We start from the raw sequence: 22,104 nt of genomic DNA on the forward strand, positions 1-22,104 counted from the left end.
AGTAGCGAAAGTAACCGTACTGTACAAAAAAGGTGATAAGAATGAGTTGGGGAATTACAGGCCCATTTCTATACTGCCCGTTTTTTCTAAAGCGCTAGAAAAAATAATTCATCGCCGTTTGGTAGACTTTTCAAAAAAACATAACCTTGTTACTTCCTCGCAGTTTGGTTTTAGAAATAATTGCTCAACTGAAACAGCCTTGCTTAGTCAAAAAGAATTTATATTAAAAAACTTTGAAAAGAAAAACTTGGTTCTCGGGGTGTTTTAGACTTTACCAAGGCATTCGATTGTATTAGTCATAAGGTCCTATTTCAAAAACTTGAAGTTTACGGTATCCGTGGGCAGGCGCTATTACTTCTGCAATCTTATCTAGGGCATCGACAGCAATATGTGTCCATCAATGGTAATTCCTCCACTATTAAGCCTATTACGTCAGGCGTTCCACAGGGTAGTGTATTAGGGCCATTCCTTTTTAATTTGTACATAAATGATATAATTAACGTAAATAAGGAGGCAAAATTTGTAATGTATGCTGATGATGCAAGCATAATCTTTTCCTCCGAAAACGCTGATGACCTAATCGATATGGCTAACTTAACTCTGTCTAGAATTAAATCTTGGGGTGATAGTAACTCGTTGATAGTAAATAGTAGCAAAACAAAAGCTGTTATTTTTCGTCCAAAAAATTAACATGTGGTGGTGTCTAAGCATCTCCGTTTTAATTCGTCTCTAATTGAAATAGTCAATTGCTTTAAAACTCTCGGAGTATTTTTTAGTGAAAATATGTCCTGGGATAGCCATATAAATTATATTATTCCAAAACTAGCTCGCGTGGTAGGTATTGTAAATCGCTACCGTTACATATTGCCAACAAATGTGAAACTCTTGATCTATAATTCCTTGTTTTACTCCCACTTAGCCTACTGCTACCTCGTTTGGGGTACATCAACGTTAACTAATATTGAAAAACTGTTCATACTACAAAAGAAAATACTCAGAGGTATAGGTAATGTGCCTTTTGATTTTCACACTGCCGAATTATTTAGAACCTATAGGATAATTGATGTTCATAAATTGTATTCATATCGACTTTGTACCAGTTTTAAGAGTGAAAGATTAAAGGGCACATGTTTCCTAGAAAATCTTGCATTGTTGGAGGAAAATTCACCAGTGTATTCTACTCGTCATGCGGAGAAGTGGAAGATGGTCACCCAGCGAACGAACTATGGCTCTCAGATGCTCCAATTTACTCTTCCAAATTTGTTAAATACTTTTTGCAGTAGTAATGTTTCTCTTGAAAACTTGACTTTCAAAGACTTGCGTGAATATTTTTGTACATAATGCATTCCTTTCATAAAGCGTTATATGTTTTGTTTTTCTGTTAACAATACCTGCAGCTGCTAGTTGACGTGATTTTCATCTTTGTTTCCTGATGCTTGCCGCTGACCACTGTAAGGGGACCGAGGACCAGTCAAGCTGCATATCGCAGCTTTTTTCCTCGGGCTCCCCCATCAAAATTGATGGAAATAAAGATATTATTATTATTATTATTATTATGGTATTCACTACACTAGGCTATGCCACCTCCATCCCTCAACGCTCGATCTCATTTTGTACTTATTCAACCGTGTTTGGTCGGAGGGTCATTTCCCGTCGTCTTGGAAGGTGGCCACTGTCATTCCTTTGCTTAAACCAGGCAAGGATGCTTCATGTGCTTCCAGTTACAGACCGATAGCACTAACGAGTTGTCTCTCAAAACCACTGGAGAGAATGATAAACAAAAGACTTATGTATTACCTAGAAAAACGAAACCTTCTAGACAAATATCAGTACGGCTTCCGTTCGTTTCGATCCACGCTCGACCACCTGGTTCGATTTGAGACCACTGTGCGGGAAGCGTTTGTAAATAGGCAACACTGTGTTTTTGTGTTTTTTGATTTGAAGAAGGCATATGATACGGCCTGGCGTTTTGGAATTTTGCAGGATTTGTTTAGTCTTGGTGTCCGAGGTAGAATGCTAGGTGCTATACAAAGTTACTTGCAATGTCGCACTTTTTATGTAAGATTGGGAAAAACCTTTTCCAAGGAGTTTTTTTGAAGTAAATGGAGTTCCCCAAGGAGGTGTCCTTAGCGTAACTCTTTTCATTGTAAAGATGAATTCTATTGCCGGTGCTACACCTCCTTTTGTGCAATATTCTACATATGTAGACGATATTCAAATTTCTGTCTCGTCCTGAACCCTTCAATATGTGAACGTCGTGTCCAACTGGCAATTAACAAGTTACAAAAATGGGCTCACACAAACGGTTTTAAATTTTCGCCAGAGAAAACTGCCTGTGTGTGTTTTTCTCGCCGGCGTGGAGTTCTGCAAGAGCCTTGTTTACAAATGTATGGAATACCAATACCGACAAAATGTGGACATAGGTTTCTGGGACTCGTATTTGATTCGAAATTGACTTTTGTTTCACATATTAGGAACTTAAAACTTAAATGTCTCAAATCGCTGAATATACTTAAGGTTCTATCACATGTATCATGGGGCTCCGATAGACTATGTCTATCGGAGCCCCATGATATATGCGTAACATACTATGTCTGTTACACATATACCGGGCGGTTGTTCGCTCCAGGCTTGATTATGGGAGCATTGTGTACGGCTCTGCCCAAGCATCAGTCCTAAAAATGTTGGACCCCATTCACCACCAGGGACTGCGATTGGCTACTGGAGCATTTCGCACCTCCCAGGTACTTAGTCTGTATGCAGAAGCTAATGAGCCATCCCTTGAAAATAGGAGGTTTGCTCTGGTGTTTATGTATTCTATTCGAGTTCGCTCTGGTCCCTCAGCACCCTACCCGCGATAACCTCGAAAACATCAGGTTCCAGAGAACGTTTCAAAACAAACCAACCGTTGTTCCTCCTTTTGAAATTAGGAATATGAATTATGCTGCTTCTGTAGAACTAGATCCAAGGCCTCCAGTAGTTCAATGCTTAACCACCATAGCCCTGTGGGATTACCATACCATTAATTGTGATCTTACACTGACTAAACATTCCAAAAAAAGATACACCAAATGAAGTCATGAGGCAGGAATTCCTTCAGCTACAAAATCAATATGGACAGTACGTAGGTCTGTATACAGAAGGGACTAAAACAGACTCTGTGGTTGGATGTGCTATGATAGGGCCATCTGTGAAACAGATAAAGAGAATCCAAAATGCAGCCACCATACTGAGAGCTGAGCTCTATGGCCTGCTGTTAGCTGTTGATTATGCAACGAAAAAAAGGCTTCGCCACTCGATTGTTTACACAGATTCCTTGAGCTCATTAAGAGCACTTACATCACTGAAGTGCATTAAACATCCACTTGTTCTAGAATTACAAAATAAAGTTATCGCTGCCTCGTACAAGCAGATTGAGATACTTTTCTGCTGGGTCCCAAGCCACGTCGGCATCCCAGGTAATGAAAAAGCCGATAGTGCTGCAAATTCTGCAAATGAGAGACAAATAGACCTGCAAAAAATACCATACAGAGACTACCACATCCCTTTGAAGTGTTGCATTCGAGCTAAGTGCAACGCGAATGGAATAATGAAACGCATAATAAACTGCGTGCTGTAAAACCTTTTCTAAGTGAGTGGGAAAGCGCCCGGCATCGGGAACGCTTTTATGAGGTGGTATTGTGCCGCCTACGGATTGGTCATACGCATCTCACCCATGGCCATCTCTTGCGTGGAGAGGATGCTCCAGATTGTGAACGTTGCAACATTCCTCTATCAATATCACACATCCTACTTGAGTGCCCGAAGTATGCGTGTGTGCTTAATTTTCTTAAGAACATCGGCCTTATATACCGACCATGATTTTAATTAGTAATCCGAACTCGCCTTCATTCTGTATACACTTATACAATCTCATATACATAGTTTTATTACATCATCAGCTGCTAATGCTCTTTCTTCTTCCAAACCTTTGCTTATACAATAGTTCCACTCTTGGCACATTTTGGCCTTAGTAGCCCTTGCGCCATGAAACCCCAATCAATCAATCAATCAATCAAGGTAAGGCTCATCAGCAAAGCCTCGAAGGCATAACAACGTTAGAAGCATGCCGAACTAGTGCCATTCGGTCGTAGCTCGAACGGGCGAAATAAGATCGGGTCCAGTTGCGAAAAATACAATTTGGATCTTATGAGAAGGTTCAAGCAAGGCGGACCAAATGAGAATGGGACGAAAGGCGCACGGTTAAAATACGAATGGGACGTTTTCAGATAACAGGCAAAATGAGAATGGGCCCAGTTGGGAAAAACACGATTCGGATCATATGAGAAGGCTCAAACAAGAAAGACCAAATGAGAATGGGACGAAATGTGCAAGGTTCAAATGCGAATGGGACGTTTTAAGATTCACTCCCACCTGGAATCCCAAGAGCAATTGAGACATCATTACCTCGTCTAAGACTTAAAGTAGCATTCACTAAAATTATCTTCGATAAAATAGGTAAAGCTGAACCTTCCCCTTGCATATCACGTAGAAAGGTCCATGAAATCCAACACGTGTAGCGCGATGGCATTGAATGAAGCCTTGAAAGGAAGGCATTCACGACAAGACACATTTATCTAGCAGACATTTATCTGCTAGATAAATGACCAATGGGTAGACCATAATGTGCTCAGTCTTTGGATGCCTCCAGCTCAAGCTATAAGACTATTGAAGGTCTTCTAAAAGTCATCAAGAAGACTTAGCTGCACCAAATACTCCAGAAAGTGAAGCTGAACTGATGTAAAAATTGACACTTTTGGAAATTTATTTCCTTTCTTTTTTATTCTGTATTTTGTCACTGTGTAATTTCTCTTTATCTCTCTCTCTCTCCCCCTTTTTTATATATTGACCCTTTTATCCTTAATTCTGATTTTTGTCTCCATTTAGTTTAGGAAAGCAGCAATTTGGTGCTGCTTTGCCTAATTGTTTAATCAACGCCAATTCCTCTCTTAATTTAGTTCTCTACCAAAAGCTTAGGCTCCACTTAAAAAGAAGTCCCTTCGCCTTTTGCTAAATTGAGCGGCATTGCGAATGTTGAGTGTGCTGTAATAAGACGTTGCATGTCATGACCATTTATTTATGACAGCCACCGGAATGAGTGTTCTGCAGGTCAAAAAAATGAAAGCCGTTCACAACTCCCTGTAACGCCGAATTAGAGCGCAGCTCTTGAGGAGGAGGAGGGAAGGGTACTGAGGTTCACGTGTTATCGGGGGGAGGGGTGGTCACGTGACCTTGGAGGGGTCACGACCCCCTCGCCAAGGTCACGTGGGGGGCACGTGACCTGGGGGTGTCACGTGACTACGGGGGTCACGTGACCTCGGGGGTCACCTGACATGAAGAGAAATTTTTCCGCTAGATTTAGCAGGGAAATTATTCTGCTAGATTTAGCGGGGAAATTTTTCCGCTAGATATAGCGGGAAAAATATTCCGCTAAATTTAGCGGGGAAATTATTCTGCTAGATTTATTGGGGAAATTTTTCCGCTAGATTTAGCGGGGAAATTATTCCGCTAGATTTAGCGGGAAAATTTTTTTGCTAGATTTAGCGGGAAAATTTTTCCGCTAGATTAAGCGGGGAAATTATTCCGCTAGATTTAGCGGGGAAATTTTTCCGCTAGATTTAGCGGGGAAAATTTTCTGCTAGATTTAGCAGGGAAATTTTTCCGCTAGATTTAACGGGGAAATTTTTCCACTAGATTTAGCGGGGAAATTTTTCCAATAGATTTTGCGGGGAAATTTTTCCGCTAGATTTAGCGGGGAAAATATCCCGCTAGATTTAGCGGGAATAATTTTTCCGCTAGATTTAGCGGGGAAATTTCTCCGCTAAATTTAGCGGGGAAATTTTTCCGCTAAATTTAGCGGAGAAATTTTTTTGCTAGATTTAGCGGGGAAATTTACCCATAATGCACCGCGCGGTTACGCCGACGGCGACGGCGACGCCGACGCCGCTCAAGCCGGAAACGGGCGCCTAAGAGCTGCGCTCTAAAATATACGTACAGTGGGCGTCATTAGGAGCTGTCTCAAATGAGTGCCAAATAATGGACACAAAAAACTACTCCAACATACATCGAGAGCTCTCCAAACCGTGTTTTGGAATGATTCGTGCAGTGAACTATGTGCACGGGCGACGAGCCTGGCATTGGAAATTGGTTTCTTGTCCGAAGACAAGCCGCTGTCAAATCTGTTTCTTACGAATACGATGTCCACCCTATTTTCTTGCCATGCGTAGCTCAGCACGACAATATGAGGTCTTTATAGGTCGCTCCAATACCTACAATAACAATACCCGATGCATCGCCCACGCCATTGCGAATGCATCGTTTCGTTAGCAGGCATTGTTATCATCGTTATCGATGGTATCGAAACGATCTACTAGAACTTTCTAATTATGGTCGGTGTTTTGTAAACCACCCCTATTGAAAAAGGCCAATATGAACTCGGCTTATTGGAAATATTGTATTCCAATGAAGTTGATGGAAACCAATAAAAACTTATTGTTATCCGATTAACCCAATACGCACTATGGAAATTCATATCGGAGCACAATATCCCGATATAGTATGCGGTTATTGGTATACAATAGGATATTGGAGCACAATATCCCGATATAACTTGCGGTTATTTGTATACAACACGATATCGAAGCACAATATCCCGACAGAACTTACGGTTATTGGAATAGAATACGACACCGACATGGACATACTGTGCGGCCACACGATATATAAATATCGGTCGTCGATCACGGGCCCAAAGGAGAATACAATATCGCGTGGATAAATCTCAGAACGAATTCCAAGTTACCAACATGAATTACGTCGGCATATACCGCGGACTAAGAGGATACGTAACACAGTCTTGATCGCCCGTGAGGCAACATGTGGATATCGGTACGCCCACATATACGACATCGCGTGAATGATATCGTAGAACAGCAGGAGTTACCATACGGCAATACGAGAGAGAACGATATTGGAGGTGGATACACACAGAACACAAACGTTCCGCGTTGCAAACACATTCACATCGATCGAAAGCGCAAGTGTACGTACGGCACACAGTACACACAGCCTCGAGCGCTTGAAATGCTAGACAACCACCAAACCATTCAGAATAACTAGCTGGGACACCCGCGACCTACCTTTCAATGAGAAAGCCCAATAACGACGTGCTGATTGGAGTGATCGTTTTCAAACAAATGTTTATTGCAGTTTTAATGCAACAAAAGTTAGGTTACCGATGTTGGAACCCAAATCGAACGCGATACGTGACAATGTCAGTTCGCACGATAAAGTAATGAGGATTAATGGGCTTGACAGGTCACGTGCTTCTTACCCGCACATTTATCGATATTGACCCACCTTTCTGGGTAATCCTACGTCGTACACAAAATCCACAACCACACACGAGCACATTTCACCCACCACTCTTCGTCGCCTGTTTCACAAGATTCACACACTGTAAAAAACGACGGGAAAAATACGTGCATTTGCGCCATCAAACGATACGTTACAGACTCGTTTTATGAGAAAAGTTTCCATCGTCAACCCGCGCGCGCGAAAGCTCGAGCGCTCGAGCTTCGGAGGCAGTTCGAACTCCGAAGGGAGGCGAGCCGAGCGAGCCGCGAGTAGCCCATCGAGCCAGACGAGCGGCTGAGCGAGCCGCCGAATGGCCGAATCCGCCGATCCAGCCAAGCCTAGCCAAGCCGCCGAGATTGCGCGATTGCGCCATTGCGCAGCGACCGCGACTGCCGCGACCGCGCCAACCCGGCGAGACGGCGGCGATGGCGGGACCGACGAATAACAGCTCGTCAAGTTCGTCGCGCACTTTGCTTGTGGGTTCCAAGTGAAACCAACGCACTTTCAATCGCTTCGAAAGGTACGTATAGACGACTTTATTACTTGCAGCATTGAGTGCTTTGGTATACACAGATCAAAGTGAACACTGAAGGACAGAAGGGAGACATGATGTTTTGAAATCGCAGCTTATTTGAACGCATGCGTTTCCTGCTGAAAGCGTCTGGCTGTGCTCTGTTGCAGACGTCATTTCGACTGCGTGTACTCTGCACTGTTAGTAAAAATAACACGCCCAGACGTGTAAACCGTTGTCCCATAGCGGACACGTCGAAACGTGTTCGTTTTACACGCAGCCATCTGTGTTTTTCGTCTACACATGAGGTGGTGTGTAAACTTAACACGATACACCGTGTTTTTCTTCCGCTAAGCACGGTTCAGCGTGTTGGCTGAGCGTGCTCATAAAACATGGCGGCCAGCAGCCGAGAACAGGCGAGGGACGAGCCCAGCAAGCCGCGCGCCTTTCGGCTGAATTGAAAGCACACAGGACGGCGTTTGTTCTCCTTCGATGTCTTTTATACACACTAAACAGTCTCCAAGCGGCGGACGTAGCTACGCGCAAAAATACGTACGTGCGTCGTCGGCGGTCGGCGGCGTCGGTAGCTACGGTAGCAACGATCGAGCCGCTAGACAGAAAAGCGAACTTAAATGGACAAATAACTCGAGCAAACTATTTGAAATCGGGCGGTAACTTCCGCCACCTAGCGGGATTTCTAGCAGTCTATAAAAAAAGTTTGTTAATATGCTACGAGCCTACGACCGATCACAAGTAGACACAACCCCTACATACATCACGCACAACTCCAATACCACGCATTACACATCACCGATATATACACAAACACAACACCCGACACTGCGCCCGACACTTCCTACTTAACATGCTTTTCTCTCCGCGGCGTATATAAGCTTGGCATGTGCGGGTGAGCTATTTAGTCGCTGACCGTTACAGATTTGTAGAAGAAGACACAAAACACGGCGCAATGGACAGCCGTATGTAAGAACTCTTTGCATTTAAAAAGTATGGAGGCAAAATCTATAATGTTAGTCCGTTGCGAAAGATAACGATGTATTGACAATAAATCCTAAACCGGTCATGAAGAAATTCAAATTTTGTTACTTTTATGCTAGACCAGTGTTATGAGCAGTCCGACTAGCTTAAATCAGATATTTTTTTAATTATTAAGATTTTATCATTATATAATTAATAATAAACGGAAATGATGCTTGCGCAAAGCATTTTTTTATATATTCTTGTGAAGGACATGTGCTGAACACTTCACTTCCGCTAGTTGCAGTACAGGAGCAGACGCCTTCACTTTTGGGTCGTGTTGATGCAGTTTGTTGTCGTCTGTCGTGTCGGTGTTGAGTGGAGCGGTGGGGCTCGGGAGTTCGTGGCCGGTGTTATTCGTGATCACTGGTGTAAGGCGCTAATGCGTCTTTTTTTTTTTTTCACACTGCCACGCTGTTATCATTCCGAACTTTGAATATACACGGGCCCGTAGCTCTGCATTATGCTGAATGGCGAGCTCCTTCTCTGCTGACGTCGCTTTCCTGGTACCACTCGTGGATACTGCAAGCGTTTAAACAGTGTACACCGTCTCGCCTACATCCCCGGTGACGTATTCGACCTTTTGAAACGTTTTGCTTCCGTCATATTTAAGTACGCAAGGCAGTTATCTCGTTGCTCTGGTTCCGGTTATAAAAGCAAGGCAAAACGCTCGTAGTTCCCGCCCTCAGTACACGTTGGACATCTTCCACACTTTGACACCGGATAACTGAATGAACGAGGATCTACATTCACTTCAGAGGTCACTCTCGCCGCTTCCTCACCGTTTAGCAGCAGGATCAGCTGGCGACAAGCCACGGATGAAAGCATTCGTGGCTTGTGAGCATCAACAGCCCAAGCGCACTCGGTGCCGACGCGGGCGATGCGGGTTTCTGTCAACGGGGAGGCCAGCACAAACCGTGACCGTTCCAGCTCTTCGTCATGGCACGGTGTTGCAGAGAGCAGAGTAAAATACAACTACACGGACCTCCGAAGCAAACGCACTGCTATTGTAAATCTTGGCTTGTGATTGCGCCTTTGTAGATCATCTTATTCGTTTTACTGGAGAGACGCAAACGACAGGCATAACAAAATCGCTTGCATACTCCGCATACCTCGCAAAAGCATTTACCCAGTCACCTTACGAAAAGCGCGAAACACGGAGTCCGCACCGTCCTAAGCTTCTTCTGTTTTTTACCTGCTTTAGAGCAGTTTGTACCCGCTTCTAGATATGCCTACTGAAACTGAAACAGGGCAGTGCCATAGAAAACAGACAAAGTTGGGAAAGCTTGCTCGCTCTCTCCAATTTCTCAACTCTCAAGTGATTGTACCATAGTAAATGCACCAGCGCCTTTCCAAAACAAAGAAAAAGCGCTATGTTCACCACGCAAAAAATGGTCTCAGTTCATGCATCTGTGGGCAGGTAGGAAATCTTGCCCCAATTTATTCACACCGCATGATGAGCGCAACAAACTCGCACGAGATTTAAAGGAAAATATCAGTGGTGACTTAAGTTTCCATGAAATTCTGTTACCGGTCGTTTGCAGGACCGAGTCATCTACTCGAGCTGTGTGCGTCGCTGTGCAAACGCAGTCCAACACGAAGCATAAAAACGGCAGATCTAGGACAACAATCCGGAGTCCATTGTTCAATTTAAACGACGTAATTTTGTTGAAAACGCCCACAGCTTTTTACTCACGGTATGCGTCGGTATACTTCCACATTTTGAAACAGAACGAGGGAAGATTTACTTTTAAAAACGCTCGCTGCGTCCTCCCGGACCAGCTGGACCGGATGAGCTGATTACGACGGACTAAGCCCACAGCAACCAATTCGCGCTCCGTGTTAGTGTGGCTTTCTACCTCCAAGCACCGCACCATACACCACGGACGCTTCAGCTCTTTGTCGCATCGCCGCGTTGCACCAAACAGAACGAGATCGCCGAAGTAAACGCAGCGCTGTCCTGACCCTTGGCTTGTGGTTGCGCACTCGTGGACCCGGTGACACCCTTCGCTTTCCAAGCACACACGACGATTGCGAATGATGCTTTCCGTCGTCCGGGAACATCACAGGGGCACGTCTCCGGTCACGTCTTCGCTACATGTGCTCGCAAACCGAGCACCTTCCAACCTTCTTGCCCAACCAAAAGAATACCGGCGCCATGTTAAACGTGCGTTGTTGCCAGATTTTCTCCGACCAAACAAAAAACAACGAAAGCAAACCGGTTCTAGCTTCCAGCTTACATCGGCGTTACGCCGTGGCCAAATTTTCTCTGTCAGCTCTAACTTAAAGATGACCTACAGATGCAGCAACACTGGACACCACGGAGCGCCGTAAATTCTGAGGAGGATGCATGGGAAGCGGCGGCACCTTAGCTTGCAGTTGGAAGGGTTGAAGCCAAAACGAAACCAACTGCAATGTCGCGTGTTCAGATCAAGGGCACGCTTTTTATAGCCATTGTAACTGTTTAGAACGAGTAATTATACGCCTAACTTTATTTTTGGTGTGTGAGAAACAATTATCAAGACCCCTAATATAAATACAAACAAGGGCGACATAAGGGAAGCCGCATTGCCATTGTCGACTACAAACAATGGCAGCCAGCACGCACGGTAAGCGCGGGGTTCGCCCCGTCTCGCGACATGGCCTAATTGCTTTTGGTGCTTATCTGTCTCCGAGACATGTTCCTTTCCGCGGAATTTGACTCCACGGTCCTTTCTAGGTGTGTCCCCAAGCGTTCCGGTGCTTCGGTAGCCGGCAATGCTGCGGTCGTCGCCGGCGGTGGTGCGTGTTTTCGAGGTCGGCTACACGGATATGCGTGTATGACCGAACGAAAACACGTTTTTTACAACCTCGCATGATTTTTGAACGAATTATCCGTTACTCAACGTGTAAATTTATGGTAATTTGTGTAAATAGCGTGTTTTTCACCCCAAATATTCACCAAATACATGGGACTTGCTAACAGTGTGATGTAACGTCAGTCAGTGTTTACACTCGGCTAGCTATCACTCGGCTTGTTATCTCTTGTGCGAAATGGACGTAGAAACCAGCGCCTCGTCTCTTTCGGATATTCAACCTCCAGCCCCTGGCTCCCAGCGTGCTTACCGGCGCAAACCGTTCGACGTGTTGGATTCGTGGGCTCGTTCGAAGAGGCGTTGTTTAACGCTCGCGAGTCGCCGAAGTGTTACCGGAGCTTCTCTTTACGAAAGTCGTGATCGACGCTGGGCTCTGAGCTCGTACTTTTTTCTTCCCTGGTAGACTAAGAGTGCCGACCATTCATCTGTGGTGCCGACTGGCGCCGTACGAAGTTGAGAAAAGCTAGCGAGTCTGTCAGATTTTCGTGACGCCGCCCAACTGCTCTGCTACCGGCTGCGCTCAACAAATAAGGCGAAAAAAAAAAGAAGAACGCGTTTTCTAATTTTCAAATTTTTGTTTCTTGCCATGTTTCATTTCAGTCGCCGGAAAGTAAATCGCGGCCGTACGTCGGTTGACTCCCGATTGCTGTCTCTACATCGTAGATTGTCTCACCACAATGGTGCCTTGTTGGTGTGATCTTATTCTGATATCGTTACATCTTACTTTTTCATCTTTGGCCACTTCTAGACGACCTTCTACATGTTGCACTCCTTGTCGACATGTCGCTGGTGTTAGAGACAAATCTGAAGTCGCTGTTTGCTCACTCCTTGGTGCACATATTTCATGTTCAACATCAGGTATCTGAAGGAGGCGCCATGAAACCCTGGAGTTTGTTTAGAGGTACCTCAACATACTGTATTCAAGTGTCGTTTTGTGTGTTATAGTTTCCTACAAAACCAGATTGCACTTTGTTTGTAATATACCCTATAACTGTTCACTACAATTAAAGTTGCAATGAAACATTGGCCACGAGAGGTGACTCGGCCAACGCAGCCGAAAAATTCCTCGCATAATTTTCTTCATGGCTCATTTTGGACATTGACAAATTTTCTTGTGAATAATCAGTGTTATGCACATGTGTTCTACTTTTCGCACAGGTACTTCAGTTAGATAAACCCCAGCAAAGGCAGCAAGACAGTCTCATGGGGTCACACCAAGGATAACTGCATTCCTGCTCGAGTCCCGAGTCTTGTCACCAAACTTCACTGAACATAATGGTACATTCCGTTTCCTTAACTTTTTCTTCTGAAATGTGTTTTCTTATTGTTGCTTTTTTCTATTGAAAAAAGGGCAGCACAGCGTTTGAACACCCAATGTTTTTTTTTTCTTTTTTTAAAATGTGTAGTACATCGTTTAAACACCCAAGCGTTCATAAATGGTCTCTGTACCAGACAATACGGTGTCTTATACTCTGTTTTATACTTAGCGTGCAACGCTGTCAAAGGTACTAAAGTGGTGCGCATGAAAAAATAGAAAAAGTGTTACTCCGCGCGTTTCGTGGACGAGTAGTAGAAGGCGCTGCTCTGGCGATTTTGACGTCTCTGTGGCCGTGGTTAAAACCCATTTTGCGCGCAAAGTTTTTTTGGTTTTTTTTTTTTTTCTTTTTTAGACATACTTTTTGAGCAAGTTTGTGCGCATTGACGAAGTGCATGTTTCAGTTCCTCCTTCTTGATTTTTATTTATAAGTCGCCGAGTGGCCAGATTTCTACCATCTGGTCTGCCGCTTTGCAAGTGTTATTTGCCTCCAGCACCGAGTTATATTTTTCTTTCGTGCAGCGTGGAATGAGGAATCGCCCTGACCTTTCGTGCAGCGTGGAATGAGGAATCGCCCTGACCTGAAGCGGCCTTGTCCCAAAATTTATAATAAAACATTAATCGACAATAGCTGTGGCCTGTACAGTTTATTTTGAAATAGCTGTCAAGGGTAGAAATCTCCCTCTCGGAGCACTTGCGATGAACCTGCAGGCGAGTGGCGTTCTGTGTGAACTCGTCATGCTTGACGGTCCCCGTGCTCGAAACTTTCTTGTTGCGAGGTCTTTGCTTCGGGGACGCCACCTTGCCAGATAGGCACTGCGCCTTGCACTTCGCGACAGTACAGGGCACACTCAAGTGTCGTTACTGGCCGTCTCCAAGACTTCACGACCGAATTCTCCGGGGAATGTGTTCTTATACTCCCGTACACATTGGCGATCATCTGCTTGCGCTCTTTCAAGATTTTCGCACAACGAATCTTCGAAAACATCCGAGCAGGAGAGGTACTTGAGCTTGCTGCGTAAGACGCCATCTTCTCAAAACCAGCCAGTGCCACACAACCCGAAAACCCACAGCGGCTGCCACACGGATGAACACGAAAAAAATTAAGGTGGTTTACATTATCTTTTCCTTTTTCTTGAAAAACATTTGTGCTCCGTTGAAATCATAACGCCAATATCAGTTACTAGCCCTGAAGATGCACATTTTCCGACTTTTTAAAATTTTTTTGCAGGGGACGCACTATCTTATGGGGCGCACGTAGGCACGGTCAGCAATGCAAACCGGTGCGCTAGCTTTGACTGCGTTGCACTCTATGTATGAAACAGAGTATAGGATCGCTTCAGACGAAGCAACCTTTCCAGCAATTTTGGGGCTGCTGGCGGGTTTTTCCCTAGTTTTCCCTAGATCGACACGAATTGCTGAGATTGGGTCCGGCTCGAAGCGGACGAGCAACTCTGACTACTCGGAGATTTTTGAAGCGGCAGCAGCCAATCAGGAATGCAATATTTTCACGTGACACCCCTGTGGTCGTGATGATGAGAACTGAGGACTTGGTTCTGGTTTGAAATGGATCATTTTTGAAAATGAACTGTTTCAAAAAGATGAGTTAGTATTCTCAGCGCAATTTAAAGATATAAAAACATGTTTTTAGGATATAATTGTGCGTCTAAATACTGTAAGAAAAATAAAATTTCATGATGATGATGGCAAGTCGTAGCAATTCGGTTTCTGCATGTGAACGCGGGCGGCCCGTGTCTGGTGTTGCGACATGAAGTTGCTGGTCGAAATTGTTCCGTCTGAAGCGGGCTTTAGGGAACTGAATTCAAGGGCCGTGGAGCTCTGGGTGCAAGCCCACCTGGAAACATTTTTTTTTCTTTTTTGCCTTTTTTGTATTTAAATAGATATATATATATATACATATATACTTTTTTTAAGTTTTAACATATAGATGCATAATTTACACACTAATTCATTTTCAGAAGCGCTTTTATTCACACTCTGTGGCTTTCTAGTGCTTGCAATAGCTTCTCGGTGAGCTAATGCCAGCTCTGTTGAGGGAGAGGGATGTTCCCACGCTTTGCAGGCTGTAAAGCTGAGGCTTGCACAGCTCTAGTGTGTCACACCTCGCTAACTGGCTCCATCGCGAAGCATAGGTGCTTCATGAGTCGCGCCACACCGTAAGCCCAAAAAACGGTCGGGTGACAAACCTGGGACCATTTGTCACTGCACTCAGCTATGGTATGGTGGCATGGTCGGGGCATGAAGCAGGGGTACAGCTTGGAAATGCTGATCTTCATGACATTTTAAACACATTTTTCATTACTTTTGTGTCGAGTTGTCAGCATTCTAAAGGTGAGAAAGCAAGCAGCAGCGACAGCAAGAAAAGAAAAATTTAAGACCGCTTTCACCAAGAATCAATTACGAGCTCTAGAAAGGCATGAAGTGTAATTAAAACGCTTCTAAAGGTGAATTAGCGTATAAATTAAGTACTTGTGCCTCCAAAATACAAAAACAAACATTGTAAATATAGTTATAAGGATAAAAATATACACCAGGAGGACTCAAACCAAAACTACAGTCTGTAAGTTTGAAATTTGACACCTTAAAGGGGTCATGAAACGCTTTTCCAACTTTTTCCTGTTTAGCTTTCCTCCTCAACTCATAAATCGCCCATTCCACAAAACAGTTAAAGAAGACGAAAAGAAGGGAGGCCCCTCTCGCTCGGAATCTGGTTTGTGTAGCCGGACAGAGCCATTGTCCCCCTAGAAGATTAGCCCGTCGTTCAAAATTCAGACAAAAGTTGCTTTCCCCACCCCGTTCATCCCGAAGCTGACAGTGCTGTTGAAGCTACGTGCTTGGTGGGCCAGCCACACTTGCCACGTGAACGTGGCAAATGTGGCTGCAGAGAATGATGTCAGGTGATGAAAGAGAGGCGGCTGATTCGTCCGGCAAGCGCGTAGCTTCCAGCACAATGTCAGCTTAGGGGTGAAGGGAATAAGTGAGGTCCGGTTGCGTGTGACGTCAGTTTGGACCCAATGACGCGCTTTTGGGACCGCGGATGTATCACAGTGAAAAGGCAGAGAGGTTGCGAAGGGGAGGAGGTACGAAATAGTCCGCTCTGTTTTCAAATTTTCGCACTGAAAGTCGGGCTTTTGACTTTCTACCTTTTTTCTTTTGGCCCACTGAACGATGTGCTATTAGTAAAATCCCAATCTAAAATGGTTTATCCCAACCCAAAAATCGTTTCATGGGCCCTTTAAACCACTTGGCCACCACCCAATTTTATTTCCAGGTCGTTCATCGAGGTATATGAATTTTGTCTGCAGCTGTCGGCTGCAAGAGAGATTGCCTTATTTTCATTTACTTTACTATTCCCACCACATATGACAAGTGATAAAGAATAGAACCTCATTTGGTTGGCCGAGGCACTGTGCTTTCATCAAGGCAAACTAGCCTGTCTTGCTGGGTTCATATTTTGTTTCATCACCTGTTTAGGATTCTGTTGTCGCTCATCAAAAGAAGAAAAAAAAACTCACTAATTCTGACTTATTCTGGTGTGCAGGTACCCTTGGCAGTAAACTCTGCTAAATGGGGCAAAATAATGAGCTACACTATTTGACTAACGTGAAACAGAACGAGCCTCTCCACTTGGGTCTTTTTTCATTTCTCGCAGACACTATTTCCTGCTTTTTGTGGTTTGTATCAGACTTTTGTGTTCTGTCCGGCCAAAGCATCTGTGTTACACTAAGACTGGGTTCTTTAGGATATCTACAGGTATTCTTCGCAGCAAATGGCTTCCAATCAGGAACACGAGTTTGTTCTCGGCCACCGAGAGCAAGTATGTTCAAGGTGAGCTATTGCCCGCCTATATGAGTTTTGTATTTCATTCCTCTTGAATGCCATAACCTATGTGTAGTGGTCTTGCATTAGTATTTTGTTGTCTCTCTTCTGCAAAAACACCCAAGTTTGACTAAGACCGGGTTCTTTCTTATACATGCAGGTCTTGGTGGCAAGCAGCAGCCAATCAAGGCCAGAAGTTTGCTCTTTGCCGCGCATGGCAAGTGTTTTCAAGGTGAGTGATTGACGCCTACCTGAGTTGTGCGTTTCATTCCTCACAGACACTCTATGTCCTGTCTTTATAGTGGTCTTGTGTCAGGCTTTTGTGTCTCCGTCCGGTCAAATCATCTGTGTTAGACTAAGGCTCGGTTCTTTAGGATATCTGCAGGTATTCTTTGCAGCAAATGGCTGCCAATCAGGAACACGTGTTGGTTCTCGGCCACTAAGAGCAAGTATTTTCAAGGCTAGCTATTGCCCACCTATATCAGTTTTGTGTTTCATTCCTTTTGGATGCCATTTCCTATGTGTAGTGGTCTTGCACTAGTATTTTGTTGTCTCTCTTCTGCAAAAGCACCCAAGTTTAATTCAGACCGGGTTCTTTCTTATACATGCAGGTCTTGGTGGCAAGGACCAGCCAATCAAGGCCAGTAGTTTGTTTTTTGCCGCGCATGGCAAGTGTTTTCAAGGTGAGTGATTGATGCCTATTTGAGTTGTTTGTTTCATTCCTCACAGACACTCTATTTCCTGTCTGTATAGTGGCCTTGTTTCAGGCTTTTGTGTCTCTGTCCGGCCAAAGCGTCTGTGTTAGACTAATCTTTAGGATATGTGCAGCAATTCTCGGCAGCAAGTGGCTGCCAATCAGGAACACGAGTTTGTTCTCGGCCACCAAAAGCAAGTATTTTCAAGGCGAGCTATTGCTACTGTTTCATTCCTCACAGACACTCTATTTCCTGTCTGTATAGTGGCCTTGTTTCAGGCTTTTGTGTCTCTGTCCGGCCAAAGCGTCTGTGTTAGACTAATCTTTAGGATATGTGCAGCAATTCTTGGCAGCAAGTGGCTGCCAATCAGGAACACGAGTTTGTTCTCGGCCACCAAAAGCAAGTATTTTCAAGGCGAGCTATTGCCCGCCTATATGAGTTTCAGCATTCATCAAGGAGCGCAAAATCAAAGCCCGGGGGTTGGCCATTGCAAAAATGTTGACTCGGAAACGCTTAGGGAGGAAGCTTTATAAAAGTATCCACCTGCTTCTACAAGACAAACCAAAACTAAGAATGTAAGTTCCATTTGAAAAAAAACAAACATTGTCAGCCCGAATTAACTCGGGGACGGCACTGAGCAAACAAGCCACGGTACGAGTATGCTTGGTTCAGGCGTTTGTAGGGGTGGTAGATGACTCGGTGTTTTCTAAAAAAAATATTTTTTTTAAAGTGTGGTGGTAGAATATTCAGGGATGGGCATTGAGTCGGTATGTTAAGGTAAAAATTTCATCCACATGCCGGGATTCATGTGCCTTGTCCCCCTAGCGAGGGGGACAAGGCCTTCAAAATTTTGGGTTCGCAAAAGGGGTGCGTCAGTATTGACGTCTCATTTTACATCATGCGTCTCAATTTAAAACGCACTATAAATATCATGCCTGATATTCGTTTGGGTGTACTTCCTCTCGGCAAGTATATGGTTCTGTCTCAAAAAGGTCTAATCTGATGTTGACTGCTCCTCAGGTCTCCACTGACGATTCATCAGGACGAGACCCAACCGGGACACTAGGGAGGAACGGCTTAAGCAAGGGAGGCTACATATACGACAGCTTCTTGCGGACAAGAAACGGAAATAGATAGATGGTGGGTGTTTCATTTGCTATGCCTTTTGGCGTGCACATTATGTTTGTTATATTTCAAGATTCCTGCAGAGTTTGGTTTCAACTATTGTAAAATACCGAGCATGCGCCCAGATCGCAGAAGCACCTACATTCTGATTCGGAACGATCCGCAAATAAGCAAAGTGCATACCAGACACCCATCCACCCGTTGTGAGCCGTGCTCAAAATATTGAAAGAGCACATCAAGCGCCAGGTGCTGTGGCGTCTTTGCCACAATAGCGCCAGTCACAGAGCTGACAGATCCGTGACTGGCGCAAGCCATGGCATGGCCTTTCGGAACCAGGGAATCGAGATTAAAGACGTAGTGCAGATATTGGAGGCGAGTGGTGAAGGTGAGCAGAGTTAACAGAAAACAAGGACGAAGGGAGTTCCGTCGCATGAGGCATCTGTGTCCCGTGCATGTAATTTTTAGTGTGCTGTAGGTGGCTACCCAAAAAAATTGTTACTTGGACGTAACTAATCGCAAACCTCTCTTGCAGTTTCCATGGCCCACAAGCCAGCCGGCGCCAGTTCGTTCTCTTTCAAAGGTGAGGATTCTAGATTTTCTAGATTGCTCTGAAGCAGCAATACTGAAGCCAGACAAGCGGTACGGCATATTTAATTGACAGAACGACTGGGGACGCTTTCACTGAAGCTTGTTTTGCTGCAATACACGTGTATATTGCAGCAAAACAAGCTTCAGTGAAAGCGTCCCTACTCGTTCTGAGCTCCGTCAATTAAAGGTGCCGTACCGCTCGTCTGTCTGGCTTCAGTGTTGCTGTAGGCGACAAAACGTGTGCCCAGTTTTGTCACAAGAGGCATATTATGTCACGCACATGTAATTTTGAATTTATCCGACTTAGTGTGCTGCAGGTGGCTGGTCAAAGAAATTGATACTTGGACGCAGCTAATCGCAAATCTTTCTGGCAGTTTCCACAGCCTAAGAGCCAGCAGGTCCCAGTTTGCTTTTCTTCAAAGGTGAGAATTCCAGATTCCCGAAGCAGGAATACTGAAGCCATACGACCGGTACAGCATTTTTAATTGACGGAGCTCAGAACGACTGGGAGCTCCTGCATTGAAGCTTATTTCTCTGTAATACAAGCGGGCGACATTGACACGTGCCCAGTTACGTCGCAAGAGGATATCTATGTCCCGCGCATGTAATTTTGAATCTTTCAGACTTAGTGTACTTTACGTGGCTACTCAAAGTAACTGCTACTTGGACGCAACTAACCGCAAATCTCTCTTCCAATTTCCACGGCCTACAAGCAAGCAAGCACCAGTTTGTTTTTCCTCAAAGGTGAGCATTCCATATACTCTAGTTAGGTGCGAAGCAGGAATAGTGAAGCCAGACGAGCGGATACGTATATTTAATTGACCGAGCTCAGAATGACCTGTGGCAGTGGCATTGAAGCTTATTTTTCCACAATCAAACGCAGACATAGTTTTGAATCTACCCGCTTGGTGAAGGATTGCTACTTGTCGCGAACTAATCACACATTTTTATTTTGCAGTTTCTATATGGCTACAGCTAGCAGGTGCTGTTTTCATTAGGGTGAGGATTTCACATTCTGTTTTCAAACATCAAGTTTTTGAATGAGAGTCCTAAACAATTAACTTTCTTTTGCAGTAAATGCCAGATCCTCCAGTTCAGGAATATGTTAAATATATTTGGTATGGATAAGTCCAGTGTTTTGCTTCTTTATTCACAATTTCACAACAGCAACATTTTTTTTTAATTTATCACTCAGAAATACACACAAGAAGAGACTGCGTTGCAAAGAAATGTTGCGCTGAACGTGATATTCCAACTCGTATATAGTTTTATTGGTAGCCGATATAATATATTGGATTCCAATATCCATAAAACGCTGAGTATATTGGAATCGTAAACCCTTATTGGATCCCCATACGACACATGGGGATCCAATAAGGGTTTATACGGTATTGGATTCCAATATTTTCAGCGTATTATGGATATTGGAATCCCATAGCAAAACCTTATTGTAATACAATACAATAAATGTAATGTTTTCCAATACACTGTCTATATTGTATTGCAATAAAATAAAAATATATTGTTTACCAATATCCATAATACGCTGTTCATATTGGGGTTTTCCAATAGGGACCTCGTATATTTTGAAATTCCTTTGTGTAGTCAAGATACTTTCCCAACTTACCTCCTCGTCACCTTCAAAAAGTACGCCGTCCTCGGTAAATTCAACGATGGTCTTCTTAATGCGGATGAGACCGCTGACGATCAGGGACGGTAGGGCGTCATTCATGGTAAGATGCTGGGCGTTTATGCGGTGCTTGGGCCGGAGTCCATAGGCCTCGTGGTTGAAGTTGCGGTTCAGCATCGCTTCGTGTGTGTCGAGGCTGACGGAAAGAGGCAGCAGGCGACCCTTTAGGATACGCGCCCTGGTGGACAGCGCGAAGTCAATCGGCTTGCCGTGCGGCCCCACCCTCCGTGAGATCCACGATCCTCGCCTCGTCGACAGGTGCACCTGGAAACCGCAATTCTTTTGTTTTCCTACAGGTTCTTCTGTGCAATGTAATACCGCAGAACTGGTGACTTTTACCACTTATTGGTTGATTCCTAACATACCAGTTTGATGACATGAGCGCATTTCTGAGTAAGGGTTGGAGAGGCGGTGGGTGTGGAATTCGGATGAGGGAGGTGTTTGCAGGAGACCTAACATTGCGGACGAATATGGTGTCATGGGAAAAGCACGGCCCAGATTAATTTTGATGACCTAACACTTACGATCTTACCAACAACTCAACATTTGTTTCTTGAAAGAATCTGGGTATGTCATCTCTTTTCGTTAACAGCCCCCTGGGTTCTTGGGAGACTTAGGTTAACGGTGCGGTAATGCCTTCCTCCTTTCCGTCCTCTCCCCCTCAAATTCGCTCTGTTGATGATGCAAGATTGCAAAAGTAAAGTCAATGCTTGAAGCAACATTTCCCAATCCAAATCACGTCACTGCAACCTTTCAACCCAGTAATACTCTGAGAGATTTGCGCCAAGGCGTTCGGTGGTGCCATTAAAGGGAAGCTGAAATACTTTTTTCAGAAAATAAGATGGTGGTTGGTTCTAGCGTAGTTTTATCCCGTGAATCTGAATATCACAATGGTTTTTCGTAAAGATATGACTTAAAGCAAGAAAACACAAATAATCTCCTACCAGTCGTTACATCATGAGAGGATATTTCGGCCGCCAAGCGCGTCTTGCTTGAGGGCCACGCGTGCATATACAAGGTTGCCAGGTTGCAATTCCAACATCCCCCGCACTGGC

At 44.4% G+C, this 22,104-nt stretch overlaps 1 protein-coding gene across 1 annotated transcript in view; it reads right to left on the bottom strand.

Annotated features, from left to right (window-relative positions):
* Positions 1 to 22,104, bottom strand: part of LOC120841320 (flavin-containing monooxygenase 5-like) — a 124,622-nt gene that overhangs the window by 36,970 nt on the left and 65,548 nt on the right. Inside the window, exon 3 of the mRNA XM_042286310.1 lies at positions 20,987 to 21,313. Coding sequence (XP_042142244.1) covers positions 20,987 to 21,313 — 327 coding nt within the window. The remainder of the gene's footprint in view (positions 1 to 20,986; positions 21,314 to 22,104) is intronic.

The sequence above is a fragment of the Ixodes scapularis genome, unplaced genomic scaffold (genome assembly GCF_016920785.2).
Source record: "Ixodes scapularis isolate PalLabHiFi unplaced genomic scaffold, ASM1692078v2 PGA_scaffold7__128_contigs__length_106722199, whole genome shotgun sequence".
NCBI lineage: Eukaryota > Metazoa > Arthropoda > Arachnida > Ixodida > Ixodidae > Ixodes > Ixodes scapularis.